The sequence below is a fragment of the Macaca mulatta genome, chromosome 15, assembly GCF_049350105.2.
Source record: "Macaca mulatta isolate MMU2019108-1 chromosome 15, T2T-MMU8v2.0, whole genome shotgun sequence".
In the NCBI taxonomy this organism is placed as follows: domain Eukaryota; kingdom Metazoa; phylum Chordata; class Mammalia; order Primates; family Cercopithecidae; genus Macaca; species Macaca mulatta.
Genome location: NC_133420.1, coordinates 19,397,823 through 19,411,590, shown reverse-complemented (window position 1 = coordinate 19,411,590; position 13,768 = coordinate 19,397,823). Strand labels below are relative to the sequence as shown.

At 51.6% G+C, this 13,768-nt stretch overlaps 1 protein-coding gene and 1 long non-coding RNA gene across 2 annotated transcripts; both read left to right on the top strand.

Moving 5' to 3' along the window:
- The first annotated feature begins 41 nt into the window (after positions 1-41).
- Positions 42-13,733, top strand: SWI5 (SWI5 homologous recombination repair protein). Its single transcript, NM_001435649.1, is given in 5 exon segments — positions 42-165; positions 471-519; positions 9,188-9,309; positions 10,714-10,808; positions 13,396-13,733. Coding segments are annotated over 5 exon segments (393 nt in total). The 5' UTR covers positions 42-103; the 3' UTR covers positions 13,461-13,733.
- On the top strand, positions 3,744-8,127 carry LOC144335051 (uncharacterized). The gene is made up of 3 exons (XR_013405487.1): positions 3,744-4,674; positions 5,255-5,442; positions 6,960-8,127. It is a non-coding gene; the product is annotated as an uncharacterized LOC144335051 (long non-coding RNA).
- Positions 13,734-13,768: the final 35 nt, after the last annotated feature.

Genomic DNA, 13,768 nt, shown 5'->3' with positions numbered 1-13,768 from the left:
CCGGCTTTCCTTGGGTGCGCGCGCAGCTTGCTGTGCGACCATCAAGCTCCGGGTCAGTGTTCCTTGCCTCGCGCACCTGAGAGGCCGCTCTCCGACTCCCGCGCTGGACCCTCTTGCGCCACTGAACCCCCTGATCCGGGGGCCTCGGACCCCAGGGCTCAGGAGGTGGGCGAGGAACGGACTCCACAGTTTCTTTCCTGACTTCTTACAGCCCTGCCCCAGACTTTCCCTTTCCAGAAATCACCTCCAAAGACTCCCATCCAGTGCTTCAGACAACCCCCGCCTCAGAACGCCCCCTTCCTAGAGGGTCTCTACCCTGATCCTGGGAGCATATCTGCCCCCTTTCCAGATGGATCCAGTCCCAGGCGCTCCTACTTCCCAGCTGCTCCTCCTCCCGCATCCCCACAGTACCCCTGTCCTCACAGCGGACTGTGGGTCCAATCAGGCTTTCCCCTCGGATTCCTCTCCAGGACTGAACCAGGACTTACCCGAAGTTGCCGCGGGGCCTTCCGATCCCCTGTGAGTATTTCTTCCCCCACACCCCCCTTCCCATCCCCGACCCTCCCTCGTGCGCTCCCGGCCCTCCTCCCCATCCCAACCGCAGCCAATCCCCGCTTAGCCCTCTTCCATATCTTCTCCTAGCCGACTGAGAAACTCCAGGTCATTCCTCAATCCCTCCCCTTCCTTTCCTCAGGCCCGCCATTCTTGAAAGAAGTGCTATCCTGTCCTGTCCTAGGCTAACTCCTCTCCCTCCCCATCCTGTCTCCTGGCCCCTCAGATGCCTTTCACTCCAGTTCAGCACCAGCCATCTCTCCTCCTCTCTCGTTTCACCCCTCACCCAGCCCTGCCTTTAAACAAACCCACAGCTCCCCAATCAGGAAAATGCTTGGTGTTCACCCTGGCCACTCCTTTAGTTGCTAATAGTCTCTCCTCTTCTCTGGCAAGCCACCCCCAAAACGCAGCCTCCTCCTCCTCTCATCCCCCAGATGGAGTTGCCACTACCACTACCACCACTCTCAAGTTAGATTGTGAGGGCCAGGCACAGTGGCTCACTCTTGTAATCCCAGCACTTTGGGAGGCGGAGGCAGACGGATCGTTTGAGGTCAGGAGTTCAAGATCAGCCTCCCCATCATGGTGAAACCCTGTCTCTACTAAAAATACAAAAAAAAAAAATGTCAGCTGAGCATGGTGGTGCAGGCCTGTAATCCCAGCTACTCAGGAGGCTGAGTCAGGAGAATTGCTTGAACCCGGGAGGTGGAGGTTGCAGTAAGCAGAGAATGCACCACTGCATTCCAGCCAAGACAACAGAGCTAGATTATGTCTCAAAAAAAAAAAAAAAAGACGTTAGATCAGGAAAGACTTGGTATTTGTTCATTGATTTAGCAACTGCTGCAATGCAGGTGTATGCCAGATAGCCCCCTGCCCTCCAGGAGCCACGGCAAAAAAATGGTTCCATGACAAGTATGCACATGATTCTGAGAGGGGGAGCCCAGTCTTGGGCTTGCAAAGAGGGCTCTCCAGAGATGGCAGGGTCAGAGGTAAGGCCTGAAGGGCAAGTCACAGTGAGCTCAGATGATGATGACGGGGTGGCAGCCACAGTTTGCCAAAAGCATTGGGCTGATTGAGCTTCTCTCTGCAAGTGAGTTGGTGTCCACTGTCTTTGACCATGGGGTAACTCACTGCAGATCATGCCTTTCTCATTCATGCTAATTCATTCCTTCTTTTTTTTTTTTTTTTTTTTTTTTTTGAGACGGAGTCTCGCTCTGTCGCCCAGGCTGGAGTGCAGTGGCCGGATCTCCGCTCACTGCAAGCTCCGCCTCCCGGGTTTACGCCATTCTCCCGCCTCAGCCTCCCGAGTAGCTGGGACTACAGGCGCCCACCACCTCGCCCAGCTAGTTTTTTGTATTTTTTTAGTAGAGACGGGGTTTCACTGTGTTAGCCAGGATGGTCTCGATCTCTTGACCTCATGATCCACCCGTCTCGGCCTCCCAAAGTGCTGGGATTACAGGCGTGAGCCACCGCGCCCGGCCTTTTTTTTTTTTTTTTTTTTTTTTTGAGACAGGGTCTGTCGCCCAGGCTGGAGTGCAGTGGCGCTATCTGGGCTCACTGTAACCTCTGCCTCCCGGACCCAACCCATCCTCCTGCCTCAGCATCCCAAATAGCTGGGACCATAGTTGTGTGCCATGACGCCTGGCTAATTTTCTTGTATTTTCAGTAGAGACAGATTTTCGCCATGTTGCCCAGGCTGGTCTCAAACTGATGAGCTCAAAGCAACCTGCCCGCCTTGGCCTCCCAAAGTGCTGGGATTACAGGCAGGAGCCACTGTCCCAGCTTCCACTTTTAAAAACAAGGCTCGGCCAGGCACGGTGGCTCATGCCTGTAATCCCAGCACTTTGGGAGGCCAAGGCGAGTGGATCACCTGAGGTCAGGAGTTTGACCAGTCTGGCCAACATGGCGAAACCCCGTCTCTACTAAAAATACAAAAATTAGCTGAGCATAGTGGTACATGCCTGTAATCCCAGCTACTGGAGACTGAGGCGGGAGAATCGCTTGAACCCAGGGTGGAGGTTGCAGTGAACTGAGATCCCGCTGCACTCCAGCCTGGGCAACAGAGCGAAACTCCATCTCAAAAAAAAAAAAAAAAAGAGGCTCTATTGAGCACTGTCCCCACCAGCTTACTTTACATACATCATCTTTCCAGTTCCTTCCAGCAACCTTTGAGACAGACACTTTACTGTCCCCATGTTGAGGTGAGGCCTGTGAGTTCCAGAGAGATGAATATAGCCAGGACGTGGCAGAGCTGTGGTCTTCAAATTGAGAAACTGAGTTGTTTTCTGTTTTGTTTTGTTTTGTTTTGTTTTTGAGACGGAATCACTCTGTCACCCAGGCTGGAATGCAATGGCACGATCTCAGCTCACTGCAACCTCTGCCTCCCGGGTTCAAGTGATTCTCCTGCCTCAGCCTCCCAGTAGCTGGGATTACAGATGCCTGCCACCATGCCTGGCTAATTTTTATATTTTTAGTAGAGACAGGATTTTGCCATGTTGGCCAGGCTGGTCTCAAACTCCTGACCTCAGTGATCCACCCGCCTCAGCCTCCCAAAGTGCTGGGATTACAGACATGAGCCACCTTGCCTGGGCTTGAACTGAACTCTTAACCGGTACCTTGGGCTTGCTCCTCTCAGGGCCTCTTTGCAGCAGCACCCTCCTGACCTCTCCTGCCTCTTTTTCTGTGCCCGCTTGGCTGGCTCCTCTGCTTCCTGCTACTCCTGAGGTAAATGTGGGCATTTCTGTAGGGTCCAGCCCTACGGAGCTTAGCGGGTGTTCTCCCCGTGTGCAGAGACGAGAGATTGTTAGAAATAAAGACACAAGACAAAGAGATAAAGAGAAAACAGCTGGGCCTGGGGGACCACTACCACCAAGACGCAGAGACCGGTAGTGACCCCGAATGGCTGGGCGCGCTGATATTTACTGCATACAAAACAAAGGGGGCAAGGTAAGGAGGGTGAGTCATCCAAGTGATTGATAAGGTCAAGCAAGTCACGTGATCATGGGACAGAGGGCCCTTCCCTTTTAGGTAGCCAAAGCAGAGAGGGAAGGCAGCATACGTCAGCGTTTTCTTCTATGCACTTATAAGAAAGATCAAAGACTTTAAGACTTTCACTATTTATTCTACCGCTATCTACTACGAACTTCCAAGAGAAACCAGGAGTACGAGAGGAACATGAAAGTGGACAAGGAGCATAACCATTGAAGCACAGCACCACAGGGAGGGGTTTAGGCCTCCGGATGACTGCGGGCAGGCCTGGATAATATCCAGCCTCCCACAAGAAGCTGGTGGAGCAGTGATCCCTGACTCCTCCAAGGAAAAGAGACTCCCTTTCACGGTCTGCTATGCTAAGTAACAGGTGCCTTCCCAGACACTAGCATTACCACTTGACCAAGGAGCCCTCAAGCGGCCCTTATGCGGGCATGACAGAGGGCTCACCTCTTGCCTTCTAGGTCACCTCACAATGTCCCTTTAGCACCTGACCCTATACCCGCCGGTTATTCTTAGGTTATATGAGTAATGAAACAAAGAGGAATATTAAAAGCTAATGATTAGTAATGTTTATACTAATGATTGATAATTGTCCATCATCATCTCTATATCTAATTCGTATTTTGACTATTCTTATTCTCTTTTCTTTATTATACTGAAACGGTTTGTGCCTTCAGTCTCTTGCCTCGGCACCTGGGTAATCCTTCGCCCACACATTTCCAAGTGACTCCGCTCTCCTCTTGCCGTTCTCTTTCTACACACCTGCTCCAAGGTCTCAGTGCCACTCCCTCAGCCCATCCCAGTGCCCACAGCTCTCCTGTCTCTCTCCAGCCCTGACCTTTCTCGGGACACCCAAAGCTGCCCGCAGAATCTTTGCCTTCCCACTTGCCAGGTCTGAAATCACACTCAGCCTCCTAACCAGGACCACAAACCAACTCCTCCAACTGCCCTTGCATCATCAGAGGAACCCCAAGCTCTTAAAGTGGGCTCTGCCTCTCCTTCTTTCTAATAGCACTGCTCATGGTTGCATTTGTTCTTTTTTTTTTTTTTTTTTTTTGAGGTGGAGTCTCGCTCTGTCGCCCAGGCTGGTGTGCAGTGGTGTGATCTCGGCTCACTGCAACCCCCACCTCCCAGGTTCAAGCAATTCTTCTGCCTCAGCCTCCCAAGTAGCTGGGACTACAGGCGTGTGCCACCACGCCCAGCTAATTTTTTGTATTTTTAGTAGAAATGGGGTTTCACCGTGTTAGCCAGGATGGTCTTGATCTCCTGACCTCGTGATCCTCTCGCCTCGGCCTCCCAGAGTGCTGGGATTACAGACGTGAGCCACCGTGCCCAGTTGCATTTATTCTTTTTCACACCACTGTCCCCTCACTCACCCACTCACACATGTGGAAACCACTTTCATTCCCCCGAACACATATGCTGTCTCCTACCTTAAGGCATTTGGGTACACATTCACCCCTGGGTGTCCATGGAGATTGCTACCCGGACCCCCATGGAGTAATGACCAGAAAAAGAACTCTGGCCGGGCGCGGTGGCTCAAGCCTGTAATCCCAGCACTTTGGGAGGCCGAGACGGGTGGATCATGAGGTCAAGAGATCGAGACCATCCTGGCTAACACAGTGAAACCCCGTCTCTACTAAAAAAATACAAAAAACTAGCTGGGCGAGGTGGTGGGCGCCTGTAGTCCCAGCTACTCGGGAGGCTGAGGCAGGAGAATGGCGTAAACCCGGGAGGCGGAGCTTGCAGTGAGCTGAGATCCGGCCCCTGCGCTCCAGCCTGGGCAACAGAGCGAGACTCCGTCTCAAAAAAAAAAAAAAAGAAAAAGAACTCTACCTGTTCAATACAGACTCAACCATGCTTTTTTTTGAGACGGAGTCTTGCTCTGTCACCCAGGCCGGAGTGCAATGGCATGATCTCGTCTTGCTGCAATCTCCACCTCCCAGGTTCAAGGGATTCTCCTGCCTCAGCCTCTCAAGTAGATGGGACCACAGGCGCGCGCCACCATGCCTGGCTAATTTTTGTATTTTTACTAAAGACAGGATTTCACTATGTTGGCCAGGCTGGTCTCGAACTACTGACCTCATTATCTGCCCGCCTCGGCCTCCCAAAGTGCTGGGATTACAGGTGTGAGCCACCACACCTGGCCAACCATGCTTTTTTTCCATCAGATATTTTCAATGTGAAACCCACTGATATGGAGGGCCAACTGTTCTGTCCCCTCTGTCTGCAATACATTCTTCCACCTTTCTGCCAAGCTAAAGCCTGCTCATCCTTTAAAATTTAGCTTCCTCGGAGAAGCCATATCCCCACTCCTGGGTCAGTCCAGTTGCCCTGTCAGACCCTCCCATAGCACACTGGACTTCAACTTCAAAGCATTTTTCAGACATAATTCATTTATTGGTTACTTATTCATTCATTCATTGATAAATATTAATATTGAGTGCCTACTATGTGCCATGTACTGTTGTGGACACTGTGTGATCAGCAGTGAACAAAAGTCCCTTCCCTCATGGAGGTTAGACTTCAGTGATGTAAAGCAATGTAAGACAATGAAAATAACGAAATGCATAACTTGTCAGGTGATGAAAAATGCTGTAGAACATCAGGAGGCCAGGTGCGGTGGCTCATGTTTGCAATCCTAACACTTTGGGAGGCCAAGGTGTGAGGATTGCTCCAGCCCAGGGTTTGAGAACACACGGGGTGACATAGCAAGACCCCATCTCTACAAAAAATAATTTTTTTTTTTTTTTAATTAGCTGAGTGTGGCTGGGCATGGTGTCTCACGCCTGTCATCCCAACACTTTGGGAGGCTGAGGCGGGCGGATCACGAGGTCAGGAGATTGAGACCATCCTGGCTAACACGGTGAAACCCCGTCTCTAATAAAAATACAAAAAATTAGCCAGGCTGGTGGGGGTGCCTGTAATCCCAGCTACTTGGGAGGCTGAGGCAGGAGAATGGCATAAACCCAGGAGGTAGAGGCTGCAGTGAGCCAAGATCACGCCATTGTACTCCAGCCTGGTCGACAAGGCAAGACTCCACCTCAAAAAAAAAAAAATTAGCTGAGTGTGATGGCACATGCCTGTTGTAACAGCTACTCAGGAGGCTAGGGTGGGAGGATTGCTTAAGCCCAGAAGGTTGAGGCTACAGTGAGGCGTGATTGTGCCTCTGCACTCCAGCATGGATGACAGAGCGAGACAGACCCCATCTTAAAAATTAAATTTAAAAAAGGCCGAGCACGGTGGCTCACGCCTATAATCCCAGCACTGTGGGAGGCTGAGGTGGGCAGATCACGAGGTCAGGAGTTTGAGACCAGCTTGACCAACATGCTGAAACCTCGTCTCTACTGAAAATAGAAAAATTAGCCGGGCATGGTGGCATGCACCTGCAATCCCAGCTGCTCGGGAGGCTGAGGCAGGAGAATCGCTTGAACCCAGGAGGCGGAGGTTGCAGTGAGCTGAGATGGCGCCACAGCACTCCAGCCTGGGTGACAAAGCGAGACTCTATCTCAAAAAAAAAAAAAAAAAAAAAAAGAAAAATTAAATTTCAAAAAATATTAAAAATCAGGAAAAAGGAATAGTGAGTGATTGAGACATTACCGTTGTAGACAGGACTGTCAGAGAGGGCCTTTCTGATGGAGCGATGCATAAGTAGAGCTTTAAGTGGAAGCATCTGGAGGAAGAACTTCATTGTGGGGCACTTTCTCTTTGAGGCTGGGCTGTGCCTTCTATGAGAGCAGTGGGCTGGGCTTGATGTCTCATTCATTGCTGCGCTCCTGGACCCTTTGTCAGTTCCTGGCAGAGGGTGCTCACTCCTTCCTCTGAGTGACTGGTTACAAGCTACTAACCTAAAACCAGGAAGACCGTCCTCCTCGGTCCCTTCTTGTATCATGTGTAGACAGCTCATCCAACATACGTTTCCTGAAGATTGGCTGTGTCCTAGGCACTGGCCTTCACAGCTTCTACAGGCAGAAAGGGCAAAGACGAAAGCCCCAAGGAAGGGTTTTATCCAATGAGATTCTAAACCCAGTGACAGCTGGGCATGGTGGCTCACGCCTGTAATCCCAGCACCTTGAGAGGCCGAGGCAGGCAGATCTCCGGAGGTCAGGAGTTTGAGACCAGCCTGGCCAACATGGCAAAAACCCTGTCTCTACTAAAAATACAAAAATGAGGCCGGGAGCAGTGGCTCACACCTGTAATCCCAACACTTCGGGAGGCCAAGGTGGGTGGATCACCTGAGGTCAGGAGTTCGGGACCAGCCTGGCCAACATGGTGAAACCCCAACTCTACTAAAAATACAAAAAAAAAAAAAAAATAGATGGGCATGGTAGCAGGCGCCTGTAATTGCAGCTACTCAGGAGGCTGAGGCAGGAGAATCGCTGGAACCTGAGAGGTGGAGAATCGCTGGAACCTTGCAGTGAGCTGAGATTGCACCATTGCACTCCAGCCTGGGCAACAAGAGTGAAACTCCATCTCAAAAAAAAAAATACAAAAATTAGCCGGGCATTGTGGTGTGCACCTGTAATCCCAACTATTCAGGAAGCTGAGGCAGGAGATTTACTTGAACCCCGGAGGCAGAGGTTGCCGTGAGCCGGGATCATGCCACTGTGTTCCAGCCTGGGCGGCAGAGTGAGACTCTGTCTCAAAAAAAAAAACCAAAAAAAAAAAAACAACCAGTAACATTGTAAATGAGAGGAGAGCCCAAGACGGAGGCCTGGAGCAGGTTCTGTGGGGTCAGACTAGGGACCAGGGCGGGCCCATTGGTTAGGATTGGGTTTGGCTAGGAGTGAAGAAAACCCCAAATAACAATGGTTTAAGCAGTCATTGGCACCCAGGCCTCCATCTAATTCAACACCATCTTCAATGTATGACTTGTACCTTATCATCCAAGATAGCTGCTCAGCTCCAGCACTGCATCCACATTCCAGCCAGAGAAAGGCATGCCCTCTTCCTGGGAGGACAATTCCCAGTCACTGGCTGGGAACAGTGGCTCATGCCTGTAATCCCAACACTGTCGGAGACTGAGGCTAGAGGATAGATCACCTAAGCCCAGGAGTTTGAGGTTGCAGTGACCTATGATCATGCCACTGCAATTCAGCCTGGATGACAGAACAAGAACAAGACCCTATTTAAAAAAAAAAAAAAGTAGGGGGGAGGTTGGGCACAGTGGCTCACGCCTGTAATCCTAGCACTTTGGGAGACTGAGGCGGGCAGATCATGAGGTCAGGAGTTCAAGACCAGCCTGGCCAGTATGGTGAAACCCCATCTCTACTAAAAAATACAAAAATTAGCTGGGCATGGTGGCGCACACCTGTAGTCCTAGCTACTCAGGAGGCAGAGACAGGAGAATCACTTGAACCTGGGAGGCAGAGGTTGCAATGAGCCAAGATTGGGTTACTGCACTCCAGTCTGGGCGACAGAGTGAGACTCCGTCTCAAAAAGAAATTCCCAGATGATTAAGTTCTACTTGCTGGAACTTAGTCATAGGGCCACATCTAATTCCAAGGAAGGCTTGGAAATGCAGTCTTATTCAGGGGGTTAGGGTACCTATTAGCAAGCACAAGCAGGAAGTGACTACTGGGGAACATGTAAGCTGTGAATTTTGGATAACTGGTCAGTCTGGCTGATGACTTTTTTTGCCTCTCAGAGGCCATCGCCCAAGTCTGGCCAGGCTGATGGGACCAGCGAGGAGTCTCTGCACCTTGACATTCAGAAACTGAAGGAGAAGAGGGACATGCTGGATGAGGAGATCTCCCAGTTCATATCTGAGTAAGTTTCATTGGGTTCCCCATCATGGTTAAGATAACTTTGGGCCAGGCATAGTGGCTCACGCCTGTAATCCCAGCACTTTAGGAGGCTGAGGTGGGCAGATCACTTGAGGTCAGGAGTTTGAGACCAGCTTGGCCAACATGGCAAAACCCTGTCTCTATTAAAAATACAAAAAATAGCTGGGCACGGTGGTACGTGCATGTAGTCCCAGCTACTCCAGAGGCTGAGGCAGGAGAATCGCTTAAACCTGGGAGATGGAGGTTGCAGTCGGCTGAGATCACGCCACTGCACTCCAGCCTGGGTGATGGATTGAGAATCTAGCTCAAAAAAAAAAAAAAGATAACTTTTAACTCTCTAACTGCCCAGTAACTGAAAAACCCAGTCGCACTGGCTTAGCATAGAAATAGGACTGTGCGCTACTCGGGAGGCTGAGGCAGGAGAATCGCTTAAACCCGGGAGGTGGAAATTGCAGTGAGCTGAGATCGCGCCACTGAACTCCAACCTGGCTACAGAGCACGACTTGGTCAAGAAAGAAAGGAAGAAAGGAAGGAAGGAGGGAAGGAGGGAAGGGGAAGGGAAAGGGAAGGGAAGGAAAAGAAAGGAAAGGAAAGAAAGGAAAGAAAAAGGAAGGAAGGGAAGGGAAGGGAGAGAGACGGAAGGGAGAGGGAAGGGAGAGAGGAAAGGGAAAGGGAAGAGAGGGAGGGGGAGAAAGGAAGGAAGGAGGGAGGCAGGGAGGGAGGGAGGGAGGAAGCAAGGATGGAAGGAAGGACGGAAAGACGGACAGACGGATTATGCTTCTGGATTCAGGACATCTCAGCAGCCTCTCAGGTAGTGAGATGCTTAGGCTGTGGGAGGGCCTGAACTGGGACCTGGAAAGCTATCTGGGATGGAAGCTGTTGCTCTCTCAGTCTCTGGAGCCATGTTCTCCGCCTCTACTTCCCTCTGCACAAACTCCTTTCTCTCTCTGCAGGTAGAGTTTTCAGTGTGTAGGGGAAGCTGGCTCTTGAACACCTCCTAGAGTTCCCCACACCTCTTGCTCCAGCCACATGGCAGAGACTAAACTGCCTTTGAATGTGCATGTCACACTTGAAGGAATCCACCTGGCTGTTTGGATCATGTGCCCATCTGCGAGTCCCTCAGCTGTGGCCACGGTCACATGGTACCATTGTAGCTAGAGACCCCGCCCTAAGGAGACAGGGCACGTTTGCCAGGAGTGCGGACCTGGGAAGATGCCCTGCCCTGCTGTAAGCTTCATGAGGGCAGGGCCTATCTTGCTGTCACCATATCCCTAGTACCTAGCACCAAGTAGGCCCTTACAGATGCCTTATTACTGTCTGAGCCTGGGGTCATCATCTGCTTTCTTAACTGAGCTGTCTTTCCCCCTCTCTCCATCGCTCATCCCAGAGGCTACAGTGTGGATGAACTGGAGGACCACATTACCCAGCTTCACGAGTACAATGACATCAAGGATGTGGGGCAGATGCTGATGGGCAAACTAGGTGAGTAGTTGGGACTGCAGAGCCACAAGCAGGCATCATAGGGTGTCGTCTCACCTAGGGGTGTTGGCTTTTGCTTCTGGGCCTCCTAACTTGCCAACTCTCACGCCCTCCGCAGTTGGCCTGCTCCTGGGCTGCCCCAGCCCCTCTCCTTACCAGCCTCTGGTCTCCCTGGCCGCCTAGGTTTGTTCCTCAAGTACAGAACCTGCTTTGGAGCTGCAGCCAGGTTTGAGCGGGACTTGCCCATCTGCCAGACTGAGGACTCAGGGTCTCCCCAGTCTTCTGGGGCCTACTCAGAGTGATCGAGATACCATCCATGCCTCAAGTGGCTGGCTTGCTAAAGAGGCAGCAAGTGCAAGGGTGACCTTTTGTGACTTAAAGAAGTATTTTCTTCCTCCCTGAACAAAATCTTGCTATCTAGAGGGCTTTAGCCAAGGCACCAACACCTGCGTGTCATGCTGGCCAGGAGAGCCTACCTTGGAGGTGATGAAATGTGCAGGTGGCCCCTACAAACCCTTCAGTTCCATCCCCTAGCTTGGAGTGCTGGGCACTCTGATGTTCAGCAGCCAGTGACCAGCAGCCAGGGGTAGTGTTCAGAGCTGGGCCGTCTGCCCAGTTGCTGTGTGAGTTTTGGCACTTGTTGCAGAAATGCCTTCAGCATCCAGGATTCCACGGCAGGGAGGCTTCTCTGTGTTTCATTAGACAATGGGCCCCAAAGGAGGAGAAGAAAAAACTGGAGGCGGGAACTATAGATGGATAAAAAGATGGGGGTGATCAGGGCCCAAGAAGATGGGGGTGTGAGGGGAGTGTAGCCTAGTGGTTAAGAACACACGCTCAACTGGGCACAGCGGCTCACACCTGTACTCCCAGCACTGTGGGAGGCCGAGGCGGATGGATCGCCTGAGGTCGGGATTTCAAGACCAGCCTGACCAACATGGAGAAACTGTCTCTACTAAATATATAAAATTAGCCAGGTGTGGTGGCACATGCGTAATCCCAGCTACTCGGGAGGCTGAGGCAGGAGACTCACTTGAACCCGGGAGGCAGAGGTTGTGGCGAGCTGAGATCGTGCCATTGCACTCCAGCCTGGGCAACAGGAGCGAAACTCCATCTCAAAAAAAAAAAAAAGAGGGCTGGGCTCACTGTAATCCCAGCACTTTGGGCACCCGAGGCAGGCGGATGACAAGGTCAGGAGTTCGAGACCAGCCTGACCAACACAGTGAAACCCTGTCTCTACTGAAAATACAAATATTAGCTAGGTGTGGTGGCATGCGCCTGTAATCCCAGCTACTCGGGAGGCTGAGGCAAGAGAATCGCTTGAACCCAGGAAGCGAAGGTTACAGTGAGCCGAGATCACACCACCGCACTCCAGCCTGGGCAACAGAGCCAGACTCCGTCTCAAAAAAAAAAAAACAGAACACAAGCTCTTAGTAGCGAGAATCAGCATGAGGCCTGTCACTTCCAGGTCATATGACCTGGAGCCGGTGGCCTCTCCCTTTTTTTTTTTGTTTTGTTTTGTTAGACTGATCTCACTCTGTCACCCAGGTTGGAGTGCAGTGGTATGATCTTGGCTCCCTGAAACCTCCGCCTCCCAGGTTCAAGTGATTCTAGTGCCTCAACCTCCTGAGTAGCTGGGATTACAGGCATCGGCCACCACGCCCGGCTAATTTTTGTATTTTTAGTAGATACGGGATTTTACCACGTTGGCCAGGCTGGTCTCGAACTCCTGACCCCAAGTGATCCACCTGCCTTGGCCTCCCAAAGTGCTGAGATTATAGGCTGAGCTACCGTACCTGGCGTCCTTTTTGTTTATTCAGTGAACATTTGCTGAGCAGCTGCTCTGTGCCCAGCACTCTACAGAGTGCTGGGGACACTTTGGTGATCCAGACACTTTCAGGTCTCTTGCTGTCATGTGGTTTGTTTTCCTGTTGGGGGTAGAGGAATGCCCAGGAAGTAAGTGGACTCAGCAGTTAATTACAAAATGTGTTAGGTGCTATGAAGGTGACAAACGGCAGAGATGGGGAGAATATTGAGGTATGAACAGGGGGGCGGTGGGGGTAAGATAGGTAGTCAGGGGAGGCCTCTGAGGAGAACCCTTCCTCAGGAGAAAGGACCAGCCTTTGTGGAGAACAGAGGAGGAATAACATCACAGAGGCTGCAGAGGGGCAAACTCGAGCACGTGGGCCATGCCGAGGAGTCTGGAATGTTCAGCAGGCACAGCATACAATCAGCTTACATTTGAAGCGGATGAATCCAGCAGCTCTGTGTGGAGAATGGAATGGAGGGAGCTGTTTCATTCCTCTGCAAAATGGGGTGAGGGTCCAAGGAGTCCTCGTAGGTCCATTGTTGAATACAGTGGCTGGCACATGGCGGAGCTCCAGCGTGGCCAGGCGGGGCCCGCGGTGGGGCAGCCTGGAAGGAGCAGCAGAGAGCTTACCTTGGCCAGTTAGGTGAAGCACAAGTGTGCGGACCGGCTTGAAGCCAGAGATGGTCCTGGGTGGGTCAGGGCAGTGACACTGGCTGGGGGCATTGGCTGTACTCCCTCCCACCTGTCCCCACTGCACATTCAGCCTTCCTTCCTTCCTTTCAGCTGTGATCCGAGGTGTCACCACCAAAGAGTTGTATCCAGAGTTTGGGCTGGACATGAATGACTGAGCAGGCTCATCGCCCCTTGTCCACAGTCCCCAGGGACAGAAGGGTGTGGACATGATAAACGCCGAGAGCCCAACCAGCACACCTACAGAGTTTCCAGCGAGAAAATGCCAGAAGCGCTTTTCTAGAGAGCCCAAGCTGAATCAGGAGGAGCCTAGAGAAGAGGCAGGCAGGGAGGAAGGGGCGTTCCCAGCTCCAAGGTTCCTGAAATGTCGCAGTGATACTTATATAGGGGTACATGTACTTTATTTGTCAATAAACATATCTGTACACTGATTCCCTCTTCTCCAATAGCCCCCAATAGTACCTAA